This window comes from Bemisia tabaci, chromosome 1 (assembly GCF_918797505.1).
Source record: "Bemisia tabaci chromosome 1, PGI_BMITA_v3".
Taxonomy (NCBI): domain Eukaryota; kingdom Metazoa; phylum Arthropoda; class Insecta; order Hemiptera; family Aleyrodidae; genus Bemisia; species Bemisia tabaci.
In genome coordinates, this window is record NC_092793.1 from 79,624,159 (window position 1) to 79,645,564 (window position 21,406).

The 21,406-nt window shown below is 40.3% G+C and overlaps 1 protein-coding gene and 1 long non-coding RNA gene across 4 annotated transcripts in view; one reads left to right on the top strand and one right to left on the bottom strand.

The window, feature by feature from the left end:
- LOC109044014 (uncharacterized) overlaps positions 1–21,406 on the bottom strand; it is a 42,338-nt gene that overhangs the window by 14,735 nt on the left and 6,197 nt on the right. Inside the window, exons 1-3 of one of the 3 annotated variants that reach the window (XM_019061467.2) lie at positions 21,164–21,293; positions 19,812–20,032; positions 10,452–10,646 (exon numbers count right to left, since the gene is read on the bottom strand). In XM_019061467.2, the coding sequence (XP_018917012.2) occupies positions 10,452–10,646; positions 19,812–20,032; positions 21,164–21,165 (418 nt within the window). In that variant the 5' untranslated portion in view covers positions 21,166–21,293. Of the gene's footprint in view, positions 1–10,451; positions 10,647–19,811; positions 20,033–21,066; positions 21,086–21,163; positions 21,294–21,406 lie in introns of those variants that run through there. The other 2 variants (XM_072306268.1, XM_019061468.2) reach the window with 2 other exon arrangements.
- On the top strand, positions 8,472–10,320 carry LOC109044015 (uncharacterized). Its single transcript, XR_011900829.1, has 2 exons — positions 8,472–8,802; positions 9,405–10,320. It is a non-coding gene; the product is annotated as an uncharacterized lncRNA (long non-coding RNA).

Consider the following 21,406-nt stretch of genomic DNA (forward strand, 5'->3'; position numbering starts at 1 on the left):
TATGATAGCAGCCTTGTAAACATCGTCCAACTCGTCATAAAGCTGAGACCTCAACTGACGAGTTGTACATGCGTGACGAAAAAATTGTACGTTTTCCAAACATTCGTAGCCCCAAGCCACATTCAGGGTGGTTTTCACCTGCGGGCTGGTTATTGAAATTGATAGACAAAGCAATAGACAAAGAAGCAAAAAGGTATGGAAGGATCCTATTGGTAGAATCGGGTGGTTGCAATGGACAAAGGAAGTAGGTAGTAGACTAACAAACGGCAACTCACGAGAGACCCGATAGTTATAAGTCTATAAGAATCACACATTTCAACCAATAGGATCGCTTTATACTCCCTATGTCTTCTTTGTCTATAGCTTCGTCTATCAATTTCAATAATCGGCCCGCAGCGGAACTATAATGGGTCCGTTGCGTACAAAAGATACACTTGTTTGAAAATTTTTCGAGAATAAAATCGTGCGAAAATCACTTTGAGCTCATTAAAGATGCCTAAAGTACATTGCTTAACACTTAAAATTAGTACCCAATTTTAAATTCGAAATGGTCATTCGTCGGTATATCGTACTTTCCACTGAAATCGTTATTCGTCGGTACCAAATCCCTGTACAGAAAATCTTCTCAGAAATTTGTACACAGTTTTACTTTAACATTTTAAAACTAATATATTTTATACTTCAGTTAATACTTAAAGAAAACTCACTAAAAGTCTATAAATAATGTGGTTATTTCTCAGGCACTTACAGGACAGATTTCATTATACCCGAATCGGTCACACCATCATGATGTTTTAATTTTAAACAGATGAACGTGACCACATTACGCTAAGAGACCACTGCTGCTCACATTGCCTATTTTAGTATTGAAGGCGGACGGGTCAGAATGAGCGCAAAGCAGTGCACTGTTAGTAGATATTAGTTTACCAATCTACTTACCACGAATCAACGCGGCCACATTACTGCAAGCAACTAATACGGTTCGTAAGCCGCTAAAATTGCCTACTTTAGTATTGAAGGCGAACTAATCAGATTGAGTGCGCAATGAAGCACTGTTGATAGTAGTCTACTATTACAATGTTTATTGCGAATGATCATGGTCACATTGGTCGTTAAATTATTGCACATCCAAGACTTCCTTGTTTACCTAATTCCTCCAGATGTAAATCTGTGTTTCATTGTGACAGAAGGAAGATTTTTTACATTGCCTGGATTCTTCAAAATGTTTTAGGGGGACGTTTGGACGGATTTCTATCAAACGGAACTATGTGTAATAAGACATGAACCATGAGACCCATAAGAATAGATGCCTAACAGGGCTCACGTCATAATGCACATAGTTCCGTTTGACAGAAATACATCCATTTGTTATTTCCAGCCTCAAAAATTTGTAATGGAAAAGTGCCTGTATGTAAGAAGAAGCAGTATCACTCAAGAAAGGAGACTAAGAAAAATGACGCCAAGGATAAGCATCCAAAAACTCGTCTGGAGACATGGAAGGAATGTTCAACGACACCGGTTAGCGACAGACGGAAGCCAATCGTGTGTCAGGATTATCAAATTAGCCATTCACAAGCCGGCGAATCCGAAACAGTGACACGGTAGCAATAACAGGAGCCACCGAACACGAACGATTGTCATGATACGATTCGCAGTTGCCATATCAGTGCAAAAAGTTAATATAATTTCAATGTACCGGCTCAAACTAAGTAAAGATCTCCAGTGATTTCTTCATTCGTAAAATGGTCATAGCGAGGATAATCTTTTTTAAATATTTTTTTTTAAAATTAACCAATCTTTGATTGCTTCAAATAAATGGGACTTCGTCGGAATTTTAAAAATTTTACGTTTAGCGGCAACGTTGCATGACTTTTTATAAGCGTGTTTCAGTCCATAAAAATCAAGGGATCTTAACTTGAAAATGACTGCCAACTTTGGAGCGGAGGATGGGTGGTTCGTGACAGGTGGTGTGTTTACGGAAAGTTGTTGGTGAAGAAGAAGGAGAGGCAGAGTGTGGGGAGAGGAGGGGAACGGTTTAGGAAGAATAGTGGTGGTTACACAAAGTAGCCGAAGAATGAACGAGGAGAGAGCAGTGGGAAGTGGGAGATAGAGAGAGGAAGACTTATTAAATGAAGAATTGATGCTACGCGGGTTGTTGCCAGAAGGTGCTGTACAACGCTTGAAAAACCGGAGAATAGATGGGTCCCTCCTGTGGTCTAGCAGCGAAAGGTGCCTCATAATCTTGTGAATTTGTGAGGTGTCTTTGCGGCAGGAACGGCCCTGGTGCGTAATTCAACAATTTGAAAGATATCAATATCTAGGGATATTCAAAATTTCATTGAATTAGGCCGGCATATTTCAAGGAATAACTTGCAAAAACTGAAGCCACCACTCCACGCCACGATTGGTGAATTTATCCTCCTTTCTCCCTTAAGCAATCGTGGCATCTGAGAGTGATACCACTATTCGGCCACGTTGGAGCTCGGGTTGCCTATACTGAAAACTGAAGGCAAACCGACCGTGCGGTTAAGTCACGGCGCTACGCCACGTTTGGTGAATTACTTCTGCTTTTTTCCTGGAGCAACCTTGACATCTGAGAGTGATACCACTATATAGCCCGAAGGAGCTCGATTTGCCTACATGGAAAACTGAAGGCAAACTGACCAAGGGGTAAAGTCAAGGACCTAGCCACGCATGGTGAATTATTCCTGATTTCTCTCTAGAATCATTACACGCCACTGGTTCCTTTCCACGAGACCGACCTTGGTTCAGCCCTTCAGTACAATTCTAGCAATAGACTGCGAAAATTCCATCACTAAGACACTAACTGTAGATCTACCCTCTTCATTCTTCAACCAAAAATAAAACATCTCTGACAAATCAACCGTCATAATGTTCACACTGAAAATACACTATAACCACGATCATTATAATTTGCCATTAGATTAATTTTCTTAAATTGCTGATTAGCTACAGATTTGTTTTATCTTATATGAATTGTCTTCATTACTTTTTCTATCTACACGGTAAAAATTTTGAGGCGTATCCGCCCCCGAGAATTTTGGCAGCTGGGACCAAAATTCGGCAAAATTGCCGAGAGCATAGCATAGTCTACCGAGCATTCGGCAGCTCTGCCGAGTTTCATTAGCCGGTACCACAAATATCGGCTCCAGCTGCCGAAATTTTCGGGGTGCGAATGTTGCTTCAACATTTTTTACGGTGTGGCATGAGAAAGGTGGAAAGTGAGATTCGAGAGAGCAAAGAAAAATCGCAATGACTATAGAATCGTAGCCGTATGTGCACGTTCGGCTACCCATAAAAGCAGAGACGGTGATTATGCAGATGAGCGCAGTGTGGGCCCACCCACCTCGGGGGCTCCGCGCTTGGCGAGAAGGGGGGGATTGTCAAGATAAAAGGGGTAGGAGAGGAGGAGAGACTTGTATGACTTGGAGGTTTGAGGTGAATCAAGCAAGCTATCCGAATATAGGACGATTCAATTCGTTCTTTAAACTCTATTTTTCTCCGCGCATTTACCATTCAAGGCTGAATGAAGAACGGAATCCTATTATCTTGAGCAGCAGGTGCCGCGGCTGAAAAGTGTGCGCTGAGAATGAGCAATTAAAGTCTGTCAAAACTCGTGTGAGGCTAATCAGAATTCAAATGCCGTCCTGGAAACTGCGGAGCGCAATTTTCAAACCGAGGAAGGCTTCACTCTTGTCGGTGTGGTAGACTCATTTTTCCAGGCTTCAACCGTGTGGAGACTACAAATCCACCAAAATTATTCACCTTTAAAATCGTATATTATTTTCTGCCTGAATGTTATTAATTGAGATTTTTTCTATATCCTCTGTGGCTGTTTGTGCGAAGCCCCATTGGAGGGCGAAAAATCGAAATAAGCCTTTGTTTTAAACTGGCCAAGAATATTAAAATGGCAATTTTATTCTCTACAGCAAAAATGCCGTAACACCGCTCTACGTTTTTTAAATTTTTTCGACGAAACACACTATCATAAAAAACCTACAAACAGTCATTACTGGTATTTTCAGATTGATTGTGGCATAATATTGAAACTTCTGATTGAAAAAATGAAGTATGTATCAGATCAGATTTTTCTATAGTGAAGCAATCACTGCAAAGGGTAAATGCAGAATTTGGAATGGAGTTATAGCGTTTATAAGTTGGTCGGTAGAATTTCTTTCATGAACAAGGGTAACAGCATTTAAGCTCATCAGCCACAAGAGAAAAACGTTTGGTCAGTTTTGATAAAAAAAGTAATCTTATATCGTAATTTTGATAAGTGCTTTTTCAGTGTTTTTGGATTCGTTCATTAAGGAAACGATAATGCACATTCAAAATACTGAGCTTAAATGGAAGATTGAAATGTCACATGACCGAGGGTATGTGTCGATGACCTGAAATATTCAGTGCTCTGATTGTCTTTTTTTGTTTTTGTTTCTACTTTCAATTTTCCCCCCTCTTCTTTTTTTACTTTCTTTTTCTGGACTATTTTAATCGCATTTAAGGTTGCACCCAACGAAAGTTAAAAAGAAATAAATAAATAAAAAAAAAATAATAAATAAATGCTTAAGTAAAAATATCGATAAAAGTTGTCTCAATGCTATTAGTTCATACACGGTAACTGACCTCTATGAAAAATCAAGCTCGTTCGAGCTTAAGTAACTCTTGGTTGGAAGGGTTTCAAAGGCCCGTGGATCACCTCGATGGCTCGAGAGGGGATAGGATAACAGGGCAAGAGTCAATTCGAGAGAGGCATTATGGTCGGATGAATCATATTTCACATGAAGTTGTGCGCTGTCTCAATATTCCAATTGTCGTGGGCAATATCCTATGGAGCCGAGAAAGGCGATGGAGAGGGAGGCAGGGGTGACGAGGTGGCTATTAGTTATTGTCAATCCTATGTCCATGTGGGGACATGCCACTATGCCGTTTTGGGACTGGTCGTTGTTTCCCGCACGAAAGAACGTAACTACATTTCAATTTTGCCAAATTTCTCCTGGGGAATCGAGTTTCTACCAGGAGAATATCGAGCATCTCTAACGAAAAATTGTCCGTATTTTTTGTCTGATCTCATGCAAAAATCAGACAAATTTTGGACAAAAATCGCGCAAATTGAATGGTTTGAGTTAATTTTGCAACCTTGGAATGGAGATACGATCTTTTTCAACAATTTAATATGGTATGTAATTATAAAGTGTGCCATTTTATTAAATCAAAGATCTCCTTAAACCGCCCATTCTGAGCCTGTAAACCATATGGGACTTCCTCAGGAAAGGAGCTGTTCAAAGCATGACTATAAATACAACCATTACAGATGGACTCCTAGACTCTCACGAACTGGACAGTGCTCCTTTTTTAAAGAAAAGAGTCCTCAAAATTTTTCACTGACGAATCCATTCCATAAACGTCAAATGCATCTAGCACAGTAACATATTTAGCATTGACGCCTTTAGTAATCGATCTACCAAACTTAAAGCAAACTTAAATTATGAATTTGCTAGTTCACGCCTTGCGGCATCGCGCCTTCAATTTTGCAGATGCAACACGGACATACATCGAGTACGAATAGTTGTATCTCTGCGCCGTCATTAACTCGCGTCATTCCCTTGTTCTGTTTTCATGCGTATTATTTTCGTTTCCAATTGTCTTATATTTGTAGTGGTGCTTCAAAGGCTTAGTAAAAAACACAGCCTAAGGCGGGAGAGGCGTAATCCAGACTCGTTTTTTACTTTTCTGCTGTAGAGGAGCGACATCTCTCTGACAGCGTAAAGCAGAGCATTGCGAGTTTGCGCCTCGCGCCATGGCGCCTTCAATTTCGCAGATGCAACACGGACATCCATCGAGTACGAATAGTTGTATCTCTGCGCCTTTCACGCAAGAGACGGCGCAGAGATACAACTATTCGTACTCGATGGATGTCCTTGTTGCATCTGCAAAATTGAAGGCGCCATGGCGCGAGGCGCAAACTCGCCGGAAATTCTCGCGCACGGGTAGATATTTCCAGTGTTTTTTTTTCAATCAGGTCAATGACGAGCGTCATTTCCTTGCTCTGTCCCACTCCCGTGTCTATAAATTATTGAGGTGAGAATTGTTTTCAATCAATTTCAGATTTCTCTAGAAATATGTTTAACAATTTAAGATGTATTAAAATATTCCTTGCTATTGTTTGATAATTGAACCCTAATCACATGCCTTGTCCGATCTATTACTCCTGCATCTACGCGAGCCTACGCGTCTTTACACAGGCCTAAAATTTGCCCGATGTTGCCAAGTTGTATTCATGTTCTTTGTTTCAAAGGTGCGGTATAGCTTCGAACTATTAAGCTACATCTCTAGGACGTCTTTTGTGAGACCTTGATTTGGAAAAAAAAACCTTGGAAATATCTACCCGTGCGCGAGAATTTCCGGCAAATAACCATCCCACGAATTGAAGCACTCTTAATTTCGCGCAAGCCTTCTCGAGGACCGTCGATAACATGTTCAAGTTCCGACCGCACAAAAGACTGCACGCCGAAACGCAGATTCTTGCCGAACGACACTTGCAAAATCACTCGAAAACTGGCGTGGAAGAGAAAAAATAATAAAATAATAAAGGGGAAGAAAGCGGTTGGAGTAGGGTACTCACGCACAGAGCTCAAAAGCGGAACTTTGCGGAATCATAAACACGATGAAGAACGCAATATTGCACACTTGAATCTCAGTAAGTCAACGCCGAATGCGCTGTTGTCAAACCTCATGTTGGAACCAGAAAGCAAGAATACCGCGTGTTAAAATTAGGATGTAATGATCTTATTCGAATTTGCTAAAGTTTAAATAGATTCTTTTGACCACGCCCTAGATATAAATATGTAAAGTTTTGATAGAAAAAATGAACAAAAATATCCTTATAAGATGATACCGCGGCTGGAGGGCAGACCAACGATTCAACGCCCTCTACAAAAAGACGTCTTTCCCCAAGACGTAACGACTTGAGGTGGGGGAGGGGGGGGGTCCAAGAGGTCTGGATCCACTTCCCTAACGAACCAAAATAGTTTCCAAAAAAATTATTTGTTCGTAATTTTTGGGAATTTTTTACTTGAGGCCGCTCTTTAGAGAAATTTTTGACCGTGCGGACCCTCCCCCCGTCGTGTAAAACTTGTGGCGACGTTTCGAGTCAATTTTGTCATGAATAATTACCCAATATAAGTGTTGTTCCCTCTTCTTTCTTCCGCTCTTTCCTTCTTTCTTTCTGCCTTTCCTCTTCCTTCTCCCTTTCGGGTGAAGAGGAAGCGCACGCCCCCTACAGCCCCCCCTCCCTAGGATCTACCCAGGCTTCCATTCACCAAAAGTTTTCGGCTAAATTTAGTTTTTTTTTCTCTTCAAATTTTTATTTATTTTAGAGTTGAGCATTTTTTTGAAATAAACTATTTGAATAATCCAAAAGAACAAAACACAAATAAAGAAATCGAACCGATTAAAGAGAGAACTAAATAAACAGTAAAAAGTATCTCCCCGCGAGTATGTGGTTTTCAGCTGACAACAATGTCGTTCGTTGAATGCACCTCACCGACCGGGGCGACCGAGTCGAGACTCTTGAAGAAAGTTGAGCTGGCTTACGAAATACAATTGAGTTAATAATGGCCTATTATTAGAGCGCAGTTAAGGACGCCGCGCCGCCCGCCACCGCCACCGTCGTCCGGCAACATATCCAGGGGTGAACACCGACTAAAAAGTCCTCTCCTCATTTCTTCAGTCTTCGGTGTTCAGTGTTCATGCTCACCCTCTCAATGCACGGCCGGGGACCACTGCGGGTGCGGTTTTCTCAAAGAAATACGAAGCTTTCGTTCTCATGACATGGTTTTCTGTAGAGCACCTATATGGGGAAAGTATGGATATGTCGAAACATGGAACTTTGTAGGAGCCAAGAAGGGCAGCCGACCTTCTAACACGAAAAAAACTGTACAAATTTCGCAGTCAATCTCAGATTCCAATGACAAACAAACATGAGCCAAGAGGGTCTCTTTCACAAAATGAGTAAATTTAAGCAAAAATAAGTCAAATACGATGCTTTACAGACGACGAGTCGTAAAAATTGTAATGAATCCTGGATAATTTGATTTCACGGGCTGGCTGCTCTTTTGGGCCCTAAAGTCTCATAGCCTAACCTCAAAATTACCGACAAGTCCGTACTCTTCCTATACAAGTACTGTAGTTTTCAGGCCTCTATCACATGCTCGGCTTCTTATAATCTCTGCCATCAGTAATTTTATCAATAGATACAAATTCAAGAGACCAATTTATTGAAAAATGAATTTTCCATGATACCAGAGTGTCCACATTACTCGCTTTACTTAGGTATTCTAAGTGAAACCAGTCCAAAGTATTTCCATAATTCAGAAGCAATAAGAGAGTCTCTCTCCTCTCTTCTCTCTCACCCCCTCTCCCCCTCCTATTCTCTTAATTTATAGGTATATTCTTACAGCCGTACATTAAAGCTCCGAAATTGAAAATACACATAATCAATTAAGCCACACACACGACAGACTCAATCTTATCTTTTATCAGTTTTGAACTAGTTCAGTCTCGTCAATGCCGTCAGTTTTATTGAAGTTTGTTATATTTAAGAGTCCGAGTGGGTGAGGTCGTCTTGGATCGTGTCTCTTTCAAGTATTGATTTACTTTCAGCCGCACATAAAATTGCATTGTTTTTGATGAGATTCGCCTACATAAGTGCAATATATGATGGACATACATTTTCAAACCAAGCAGTTATATCTCTTGGCATTAACTACAATTTTAATTTCGGTAGGTGGCGTTCATCCATGCATTTTATGAGCAATACTGCATCGAAAGTAAATAAAATCTGGGAATGTTGCAACTTTGAAAAGAAATTTTGCTGTCGCTATTATAATCATCGTGATTTTTCCAGGTAAAATTGTTTGTCACAAAGACGTGAGCATTTAAAGCATTAAAGGAAATTTCAAAAAAGGCAAATGAAGGGTATCGATAAGGGACGTATTAAGGCCTATCTTAGCTGAATTTCCTCTATTCTACAATTTTCGGCTCCTTGAAAGTCTATGTTTTACGGTGTGCATCATGATTGGGTCATTTTTGGTCCGTTTTTGGTTCTACTTCTGACCTAAACATGAGTCTGAGGGCTCATTCTGACAGAAAATGTAGATTTTCAGCATCTCACCAGCAAACCCACATGTTTTGCCTGACTCGGCCCTCGGACCTATGTTTAGGCCAGTATTAGACCCGAAAATGAGCAAATCATGATGCATTCCGCAAACCATAGACCTTAACCAATGAGATAAAAATCCTGGAGCTGAGGAAATTCAGGGCGGGCCCAAAACGGCCTTCATTGATACCCTTCATTTCAATTCATTTTTCTAATGTTATTATAGGTATGTCTGATAGACGTTAATTGCGAGACAGGAGTGGACAACTTTTTCGGCAAGAACAAGGAGCTGAAAGAGGACGTGGACCGATACCTGCAGGCATTAGAGGTTTTTGATAAAACTAACAGTAGCTTCGAATCTTTGACGTCATCTATCAGACACCTCTTCAAGTACATAGATATCCTTAAACAGGATGAGTTGTGCTCTGTTCTATTTGCGTACCCGAAACTGCGCCCCGATATCTTCCCAATCGTGGAGGAAAGACGGACACGCCAAAAGGCCTTTCCGGTCGGTAAGTCTATGGTTTGTATCAGAAGGAAGGATGATTTTCTCTTCATGATCTTCGCTGCACGTGCTGGCATAGACTGGATGTTTAAGAACATTAGATTCGGGGAGGGTCAACTTTTTTATAGAGGGATCGAAGATCCAATCAAAGACTTGGTAGTGGTGCAGCTTAATTGGCCGAGAATAGCTAAGTTCAAGGGAAATAGAACACTAACCGCGGAATTCCGTTGGGGTGCGCTTGAGGATAAGAAGAACATTGCAGTTTTGACACAAGAGTTCAACAACAGTGGTGAAACTAAATACCTAAAATATTATTCTCGGCCAAAATGAAAGACCATTCAATTTTGTAAATAAAGCCATAGGCGGATCCAGACACCTCGCGAGGGGGGCGTATGGGGGGCTTGGGGGGGCACTCCAGAAAATTTTCGAAATTTTAAAGCATCTAATATGCAGTCTGATTCAATTTTTTCATGAATAAATATACCAAATGAAGCGTCCTTCCTCATTCTTTTCTCCTCCGCTTCGTCCTTGTTTTTCTCTCTTCCCTTTTTCTTACCCCTCTTATTCGGATGAACGGGGGAGAGCGCATACCCCTTACGCCCTCCTCTCCCTTTGGATCCGCCTATGAATTAAAACACGTGTTTTTTTTCTTACTTCGTTCTAGTGGTCACTAAATTACGACGAATAAACTAAAATCATTGTTTCGCAGTATGCTAATTTTGCTGACTCACGCATGCATTAATTACAACCACATATTGAAATTCTTACCTGCTCTGAGAGCGTCGATAGGTACAGATTGGTATGGCATACTGTAGGGATAACCATCTTTCCTGAGCGTTTTTGGTTTCCTTCGAGGTCTATATTTATAGTCCGGGTGTTCTTTCATATGCATTGCACGTAGTCTTTTGGCTTCGTCTATAAAAGGTCTCTTCTCATTTTCTGTTAGTAGTTTCCATTCTGCACCTGTAAACATAAAATGTGCATACAAGTCATTAAAAAGTATACCGCTACATTCAAAATCATGACACATTATGACCTACCATAGTTTCTTTCGGTTACATTTGATTGATATTAGAATCGAAACACAAACAACCCTAAATATTGTGTTGATTGTGGTAGAGTTTGCGCTGAATTATTCAGCACAGAAATTTATTGACCATTCAACCGAGGATTTGAGTTGGTTCTCGCTCCTTTAGCCATGTGAATCGAACTTTCGTGGCATTTTGTCTATCAGGGTAGACGTCAAATTGGGAGATGAACCGCCAAATTTCCCCTTAAATTCCAACTGAAGGCGATCAAGTAATTCGGCAACTATGTCATCAACACAGGCGTCTGTTAAAATTCTGGTCCGATGACTTTGCGGCGGTGTTGCGTCAAACGCCGGATGACCCCGACCTCAACTGTTGCGTCATCTGTCATTGCTATGATGTGTGCCGACACAGGCTCAATGGTGGGAAAAAAGGGGTTGAGAAGTCGTCATGGACCCCCGCGGTCTACCTCACGTCTGCCCGTTGTTACCCTGCTGGGTGCAAAGTATTTAGGGCAGCACGGAAATCACTTAATAGGATGCGTCCGCGTTTAACTCGCACATTGTGCGCGTTGAACACCTACTTCTCGCGTATTCCAGTTGCAACGTCACTCATGGCACACATAGAATTTCGAGGAAAACATTTGTTTGGAGGTTTCAAGTAAGTAATTTGATGTAGGCAGCTTTAATCCTCGGATCACGCGGAAAAAAGCACGAGCAGGTTGTTGGATGATATGGACATTTCCAATTAATTGTGGTAGTACCCCAATTAATTATGGTAGTGTCCCCAATATATTAGGGAACTAACCCAAATGTTGCGGTACTACCCTAAATTGAGTTGCGGTACTAATACAATTAATCAGAAATGTCCATATCATCCAACAAATTGGGGTTGCACCACAATTTTAGGGGATAACCCCTGACACTTCTTTTTCCGTGCAGAGTATACAAGCTGTACCTAGAGAGTACGAAGGCTGGTTTTATATTATGATAGATTATATTGAAAAAAAAATCAATGCGAACAAAGTACGTACACACAATAAGAACAAATAATGATTTAAAATTGCAAGAACATGAACTGAGAGTTTGATCACATTGACCTAAACTCATAGGCGGGTCCAAGAGGGAGGGGGAATGGAAAAGGCCCCCTCTCCCTTCTTTCACCCGAAAAAAGGAGGAAAAAAGGGCGAGGAGATAGAAAGAAGTAAGGATCGGAGGAAAGAAGAAGGATGCTTGTATTTAGTAATTTTTCATGACAAAATTGACTCAAACTGCATATTGAATGAATTAAAATTTCGAAAAATTTCTGGGGGGAGTCTCTGGACCCGTTTCTGCCCCCTCCCCGTTTGAAATGTCTGCATCTGCCTATGCTGGAAGTTTCAATTGACAAACCAAATCGTTTGTGCTGTATAATAATAACCGTATTTCCGTTCTCTGACCCAACCTAACTGATGATGAATCGTCAGGAGAGGCATCAAAAATCAGTTTTCTGGCTCAAATTAAAATGAATCACTTCTTACTATTAGCAGAAGAGGTCATTTATTGCGAGTCCTTATTCTAAACCACGATTATTGTACAACAACTCCATTTCTTATTGGAAGCTAAGGAAGTGTACTGGAAAACGTTAAACGTAAGAAGTTAACTGGTATTTGTATTATAATCATATTCATTACTTGTATACCAAAGTTTAGGCGGAACGTTTCAAAATACTATGTTCCTATCCTCACTTTTTTCAGAAAACTTGAAAAAAGTATCATTCTTAACGCTTTGAGCCATCACCGGCAAACCGTAGGAAAGCAAATTATGGGGAAAAGAACTGAGTCATCGATTGAAATTACTTTGCTAATGAATACGCCACTGTGTGGGCAGATCATCATTTTACTTCGATGTTTGGGCGTTGTTAACGCCTTGAAAGGAAGCTGAAAGGGGGAAAAAAATAAACCTCACATCTTAACAACTTAATAAAGCCTCAATCATCCAAACCGTGAGGTGCCGAACCTTTGACCTGAACCGTTTAAATCCGTCGAAACCACTGACGCCCGAAGAATAGCTCTATAGGGGATGAAAAGAAACAATAAAATCAATTACAACAAAATAATGCTTTGGTGGCACGTTCTTATACAACCGATGTAGGGTTACACTTTGTTTGCTCGGAGAGGATCGGGAGATAATCGAACTAGTTGCCAAACCCCCTGAGAAATATTCTATATTTTCTGCGTTTTTCTGTCCGTTCCTTCCTCTCTTTTCCTAGTGATGCTATATGGTTAAAATCTGCTTGGCATACTTCAATGGTGCAATTTCGAGATATCTGAGCCCCAAATGCTCGATGATCATCAATTTTTACCTATAAGGTCTTGTTGTCGTGTCTGCATTATAAAAATGCATGATCCTTTATTTTGTGTTGAATCTGACGGTTACACCTTTTCAATAACGTCTCTCAATATTCCAATTACTATTTTTAACGGCAGTGTGAAGGTGATTACACTAGCAAAACCGTTTAATATTTTAATTGGATTAATCTTAATTCAGCAAGAATTATACTGAAAACATCTAAGTACCAGTAACTGTTGCTACGGGTCAGCTGGTAAATTTATTTTGATATTTTTGAAAGAGGAAATTTTTAGTAACTGAGTTTAACTGTAAAATTTCCATACTGAAGTTGAAGGGGTCATGAATAAAGATTTTAAGGGATATTCTTGAGAAAAATTGAGTTGACTAACCATTTTGCGTAATTTTAGTCGTATGCAGAGCTTTCTTCCTCAAATTTAAGCTGGATTTTTTATTTCAAACTTGATCCGTCCCATAAAATTCAATGTAATTGTTCAATTTAAGTGCATTTTTCTCGAAATTACATGAATGTTACTTGACTTTACTCCTTTATCCTCGTCAACCATGAATTACGACTACTTTCATATCAGATTTTTACCCTCTTACAATAAATTGCGCATTAGCTCTCTAGGATCATTGTTAAAAAGGACGGTTGCTTTCCAATTTCAACGCAAAAATCGAAAGCTTCAAATGAATATGCAGCTACCAATGTCATCATCTAATGTGGCAACGAATAGCTGTATACAAACCACTCAATGGATTTATTTTCTTTTCTCGCTCAATTTGACAATTATTGATGCATTGGTCGGGGAGATAAAGCTGATGAAGATCTTTTTGATTCGGCTGCCAATCAAGAGATCGGCGTCAAACAATGGGTCCAGGAACCCATTCGAGGGTGAGCTCCCGTCGAGTTGATAATACAGACCGTTGCCTTTTCCAACAGTGTTGTTCTTCTTTCCGAACTTAACACTTCGTTCTCCAGGATCATCTGCATACCTCCGGAAAATTCAGTAAAAAAAAATATGTTTTGGCAACACTTGGACTTTGGGTGTCGCTCTTGAGTGCTACTGGCAGGCTGCATGGCATCCCCTCAATAAACATAATTTTTTTAAAGTTCCGCACAGATTTTGATACTTAACGTACTTTTGCTGACGGGAATTTCAACTTGAGTCTCTTCCGAGAAAACGTAATGCTGGAGGAAACCTATTGGCGAGTTTAACTACCGATGCAATTTGCGAAGAATCAGTTTTCTCCCCCTTTTTTTGGTAGATGCAGGATTGCGCGATTATATGGTTTCCGTTCAAAAGATGTCCTCATTCCATAAAAACAAAAATTAAGTCTCTTTATCATTAATTTATTGTTCTCGTCATTAAAAGCCGCTCAACTAACGAATTAATCTGCCGAAATGGAAGGAATGCAAGAGCAACAAGCAAGGAATCTGGTAGAGAGAAGGCGAAGTCAAGATGTAAATACATACAGATAATGAGTTGAAAAACGTGGACTCCACGAGTTTGAATATTAGAGCCTAAAGGCACAGAGCGGAGCGGCGCACTGTTGGCGCGAAACGCGCGTTGGCGCCTACAAACCCAACAGGGATACTTCGCGCATTGCGTAATGCTTGAAGTATCCCCTTAGGTTTGTAGGCGCCAATGCACGTTCCGCGCTAACATGCCCGCCGCGCAGCCCCAAGTGACTATTTCTCAACAGAGGTGTTGCACAGAATCATATGATGTTGAGGGCACAACGCAAGTTTAGAGGGGTCTATCGAATAAACGAGTTCAGGCCACAGAATCTAATCGCTTTTCAGAAAAAGAAAGATGCATCGACGACTGATGGAGACGAAAGAAGTCCTAATGGGCAACGATCTGTTCCGTATGTCAACAATCTTCACACGAAATTAGTTAAAACCAAAATAGAGGTATATTGTTAAAAATAAAAACGTATAACTTTCTGACTAAAATATGTAACAAGACCTCCGAAATTTGTAAATTATATGATTAAATTGCAGAATAATCACTGCTCCACTGCTTGAACCCGTTTTGCTACCACTGATACTGCTCTTTCTCTCTTCTGTACAAAAATCATATTGGGCCGTTCATTCAAGAATTCATAGAATAAAATTGTCTCTCACTGGTTTACCGCGTACCGAAAAAAAAGAAATAAAGCAAACAATGAGACAAAACACAATCGTGGCAACAGGAAAAGTTTCGAATGGAGGAAAAATTTCCGTCACCGCTGCAGAGCGAGAGAAAATTTTCCAAGTTTTTCGGCACGAACTGAGTTGGTGGCAAAACAAAAGGGCGCATTCATCCATAGATCTCTCAGAAAAATTCCAAATTTCTAAGAACCGTCACGTATTGTTCTATCGAGAGGTGAACCTCTGGTGAACTATCGAATAAGAGATTTCAGGCCGCAAAATCAACTAATTTTTAGAAAACGAATTATACATCGATGGTTGTGCTGCGTGAAGGAAGAACGCATATGAGCCTTCAGACGTAGCCAAGTTTCCGATAGTACCGAAATTACGAGGAAAATTGTGAATATTATTTCCCAAAAATTTGACACAATTTCGTACCCAATTTTATCTAAAATATCTGAAAATTTCAAGGAAAATATGCATGAATGTTGTCAAAAATACATGTTTTACCTAGGGACATTGGCAACTCTCGAATGTTCATACGGCGTTCTTCCTTAGCACGGAGTATAATGGAGACGAAGGGCTAAGTAAATATGAGAAACGATTCTGATGTGCATGTAGTTTGAATTTTGGAACCAATTAGAGCCCAATGCCTATACCTTGATGCGGGCGTTGCCTAACAAAGTCAGAAAACTGCTTTTACTCATATCGTCGCCCCTCTGACGTAAGGGCGTATCTCAATATCCAAGTGAGCCCTGCTCTCTGTGTAATCTATGCGTTCCTGGGCTCATGTTGAAATACAGAGACGCCTTTACGAACCTTACGCCCCGTAGACCAAAATCCATGAAGAACTTCCCTTCCCCTCTATGAACTTCTGAGAGTGTTGGTCCAGCACCGTCGCACAGTGGATCGAGTCAATGGAACAGGTCGGACAAAATTTAGAAACTTGAAAAGCCTCTAAATCCGATTGAACAAAATTTTGAGATTTTAAAAGTGGTTCCAAAAGTTTTCTCGTAATTTTTTTTTAAAAAAAAAAAACACTCCTCAAAATTTAAAAATGTGACGAATTAATCATCAAAATTTGCAGTTTTAGTCAAAAGTTTTATGTCGGACCTCTCTGGTTGACTCGATCCACTGTGCGTCGCCAAAATTTAGAAATCATGATGATTTTGCCGAAAAATTTGAGACCGTTTCTCCGACCGGAGGCTTTTCTTTTTTAAACTTTAAAAAGGAAAGAGTAGTTTTTGAACCTATAAAGCACGCTCTTCCGCAGTCTGGCTCTGGACTCCTGGGACACCCTGTATTTTCTGCTCCTAAGATGAAGGAACGTAACTCCATTTTAACGTTTCCGAATTTCTGCTTAATATTTGTGTTTTTTTTACTCGAAAACCATCGGGTACTCTTTACTGTTTCATAGATTATTCCATGGATTACCATGAAAAATCAGCAAATCATTAGAATGCAATCAAGTTGTCATTTATGTGAGAAAAAGAATTGTGTAGTAGATTTTGCAACCTTGGGATGGAGATACGTTCTTTTGCTCAGGAAACAACGTAATCAGGGATGGAAGGTGAAATTTCACGTTTTAAAATTTCATGAAATTTTAAAAGGTCCCAATAAATTTCGCAAAATTTGAAATTTGTTATTTTTTTTCGGAATTATTAATCAAACCTTCGGAGGTTTAGAGAGCGTTTCCGATGGTCTCCCTGTTGATGCGGCAGTATAAACTACCCTAATGAGGTGCCACACACGAAAAGGGGTCACAGATGGGAGTTTAGAGGGAATGTAGCTCCCTAACCTCCAAACCAAACGAAAACAGACACAATATGGTGATAGAGCAAGGAAAAAGGAAGCGCGTTGACGACGGCGCAGAGATACAACTATTCGTACTTAATGGATGTCCGTGTTGCGTCTGCAAAATTGAAGGACCTATCGAGCGAGGCGTAAACTCACAATGCTGCCAATGAAATTTCCCTTAGATTCGGGAGAAAAGTCAAAGTAGGAGTTCCGATTATATCCCCTCTTCATTTTGCTGTGTTGCCTACGCAGCCTTTGAAAGTACACCAAAAATAAAACAAAGGAAAACAGACACAATATGGTGATATAGCAAGGAAAAAGGAAGCGCGTTAACGACGGCGCAGAGATACAACTATTCGTGCTTAATGGATGTCCGCGTTGCGTCTGCAAAATTGAAGGCGCGATGGCGCGAGGTGTAATCACGCTACGCTCTGCTCTATGTTGCCAATAAGGTGTCGTTTAAATTCGGAGGAAAAGTTTAAAAAATAGCCTCGAATACGCCTCCCCTGAATCCGGCTTCGTCGACACTCGATTTTTTCCTCTTTTAATTTCATTTCTAAGCCTTTTTTTAACAATATATTTGTACAGATTAACAGCCTATCTTTTAGTTCACATTTTTGGAGTATTAAAAAAATATGACAATACCCAAGAATTCCAGACACAATGAACAGTGGAATATTTACAAAACATATACAACGCGTTTTAGGCTTGGGTGAAAAATGTCAAAATCAAGAATCATTGTCTCTATGCGTTTCTTGGTCTCCTGGATGCATCTTCAAAAGTGCCAAAATATTTAATGAAATTTTCTATCTCTGAACGGCGTGATGTGATATAATTATTTTTTCAACCGTTGGCGAAAGATCCAAAAAAGGACGTTAGTTTCCTGACAGCTTAAGCGGATCCAGCAATTTGACAACACCGGCTTTCCTTCATTTAAACCCATGTTGAATAATCGATTCTTGTCGGAGCACCTGGTCCCTCCGAGAGTCGATACATTTCCACAGGTCTAAATGGAGAAAAAAAATCGTTGCCAATTTGCTGGATCCGCCAATGCGGCGTAATGTGTACGATAATTATGATAACTATGATAATTATTTTTTCAACCGTTGGCGGAAGATTCAAAAAGAGAGGTTTGTTTCTTGACAGGGAAAGTGAGGAGACTGGCAAATACATTTAGACTACATTTTGCAATTTGGAACTATAAATTCTGGTTCTTCTGGAAAAACACTTATGTGCACAGGGAAACTAATGGCACATACGTCGTTTTTAAACCTGGCTAGAATTAATAGTTCCAAATTGCAAAATGTAGTCTATTTTACGCCGTTGGTGCAGCGATTGAGTGAACTGTACAAGGCCGAGGTGCGAATGATGCGATGTGTTGAATCTTGTTCGCGGATAGATATAAGATGCGCCGCGCTGCGCTGCAACTCGTACAGAGCAAGCCGCGATCCAACTACAGTGCCCAATGCACCAGCCATCTTTCTTGAGGCGGCTCCACCCTCGCCCCCCACCCCCCGTCGTCTGCCAATCCCCATTGTGCTCCGCCGCCCCCCGCCCCCCACCCGTCACGTCGATTGTCTCTCGGCTCCTTTTTTATCGGCCGTAATTGGTTCCTCGCCCTCGCGATCCCGACGCGCCCTTCACCTAGACTTGCAAGACGAGCTCGACGCATCCACCAATGGCGCTATCTCGCGCACCTTCCCTTACAACTTGTCGCATCGATCCATTATTTTCATACAATCACAATTCAATCCGTTTTGATCGGTGGGCGAAAGTCTGAAAATCTGAATTTTACATGCACTGGAAAAAAAAAAAAAAAAAAAAACACATTGGATCTAGAATCCAGACTCTTGAAAACATCGACAAGAAAAAATACTCTTGATTCAATCGGATTTAAGCTTAAATCATGAACCCAGCCTCTTAATTTGAGCGGATTTCCTTTTGATTTAAGTTTAAATCTGATTGAATCAAGAGTATATTTTCTTGTCAATGTTTTCAAGAGTCTTGACTCTAGATCCAATGTGTTTTTTTCCAGTGTGTCCTACGGGAAGGGCAAATCAAGCCCATCCCCCAGACATTAATACATTCAGGGACTTGGAAGACAATGCGCATAAGTCCAGTTTTTGAAGAAATTGAGATATTAATGCTGTCATGCTGAGAAATAACGCCGTATGAACATTCAAGAGTTGCCAAATTTCCATTGATAATTTGTATATTTTTGAGAAAAGTTATGAATAATTTTCCTTCAAATTTTCAGGAACTTTAGAGCAAAATACGAGTGAAATTCCCTGAAAAAATTGAAAGAAAAATATTCATAAGTTTAGTAGGGAATTCTTGTTTTATCAAAGAAATTTGGCAACGCCTTGAGCCTCATACGGCGTTTCTCCTTAGCACGGTAGAATGATTTTAAGTAAAATTAGTCTTAACGCATATTCTGTGAAAAATTCGCCCCCGAATTCCAAATTTAAAGCATCAAAAAGTCAGTTTGAACTTTCTTACCGCCATAAGGATCCATGCGACTTCGAAACTTCAATCACGTATTTCTCGAAATAGCAAAAACTGCAATTATGCGCCTTTTCGTCTAAGCTCCTCAATTCTATTTATGGGCAATTGATGATTTTCCATCTTATTCAGATAAGAGTTGGTTGGAATCTAGGATGTTTTGCTGTATATTTACATATGGTACCCCGTGGAAAAAATAGGTCATCCCTAATCCTGCATTATCACATCATGAAATCAGTACTTAGAGTTTAGGAATACCGAATTTCATGGATTATAGAGTCTTTCATGCTATGCATTCACCTTCATATTTTTGTCATTGAAGAGTCATGGTACGAACCTAGACGCTTGGAGATCTCTGAATTGTGCATTTTGGGATTGTCTTGAGCAATTTTCCGCCTCTGCAAACGCGACCAAACCATGAAGGCGTTCATGGGACGCTTAATGTGCTCATCCTGTGTCTTCTTCATCCGACTGAGTCCGGACAGGTCAGCCAGCCGGCAAGACATCACGTTGTCAGCTCCGCCACTGCACCCTGAAGGCTCGCATAGTCCTCCGTTCCTGCCAACATTCGAACAGGCAACACGCATTACTCAAACCGTGTAAAATTTAAAGAGATTTCAGAATGGGTAAAAAAAGCTAAAAACATTGAAAAACCAGAAAAGGCGACACGTCTCAAGCCGTTGCAGCCTCATTTTCAGGTGCAAAAAACGGAAAAATGTATTAAAAATCAAATTCTCAACTTCAGTGGCTTTAACATAACCACTGGAATTCAGTACCGAACATCTGAGGCAGACAAAGTTGCCGCGTACACACCAACCGAATGTGATGGATAGGCAAGCCCTGCTCCGACAATTCTGCCCGAAAAATACAAACAGGTGACAGACGTAGACTTCCTGCGGCCACTTTTCATTGAAAGAATTGATGATATGCCGCCCCTGAACCTAAGGTCTGCTCGGAAGCAAACCGCGTGTTAAGTTCCATTTTAACACTGAATATCGGAATATGCTTGACAGAAATTAATCAAGTCACATTTCAGTCATAGAGTACATCTGAGTCGCCATGTACTACTGGGACGCCACAGAGGTCAATCAGACCAGCAAGCGACAAGCAGTTGGGATTTGATTGACTGAATTCTATGCCTACTTAAATTCGTGAGATCCAAAGTCGATATACACTGCAACCCCCCCCCCCCCTTCTCCAACCCTAGGAAAGTTTCGATTCTTTGTTGAAAACTTTTCTCTCCTAAAAAGGGAGGTAGTCTGTTACACGTTTTCTAAATTTTATTCACATGCATTTCAGTGTTTTCCTCACACAGTGTGCTTTACAACCTTTTTCAGCTTCAATATTTCAATTTTGGAGTCTTTCATCTTATGGCTGAGAATAAAATTGATGTTCTACACCAGAGGTATAGCTGCTTTTAACCTGAAACATTAATAAAATTGATAAAATGATAACTCTTGAATGTTTATACGGCGTCCTGTTTAGCACGGCAGTGTACGAGTATGTGAGCTTAAAAGTTTGTGCGTGGAAGAGGGCTTATACATCTACAACAATACCTAGTTAGCTATCTAGTAGAAGTTGGGGCAACGCACCAACTAAGTTTAGCCGAAGCAAACACCAACTTTCTTTTTAGCGCAAAGGTGCGTAGTTTGATGAATAAAAATAAGTATTAGAGACATGAATACTAACATTTTGCAATAATTCACAACAATTTCTGATCGTTACTAAAACACACACAGCCAGCACTGTCGGGAAACTCGACTGAACTGAATAATGTTCTTGAAATAATAATTACATGTTCAGTGCACTGACTCATTCCGACAGTACTTTGCATGTGTGTGTTTGTGTGTTTTTTTCTTCATGTTTCATATAAAATGTTTAATTGCACTTGCATGGTCTATCCGCTTCATTGCGCGTCAAGTCCCAGTTCGT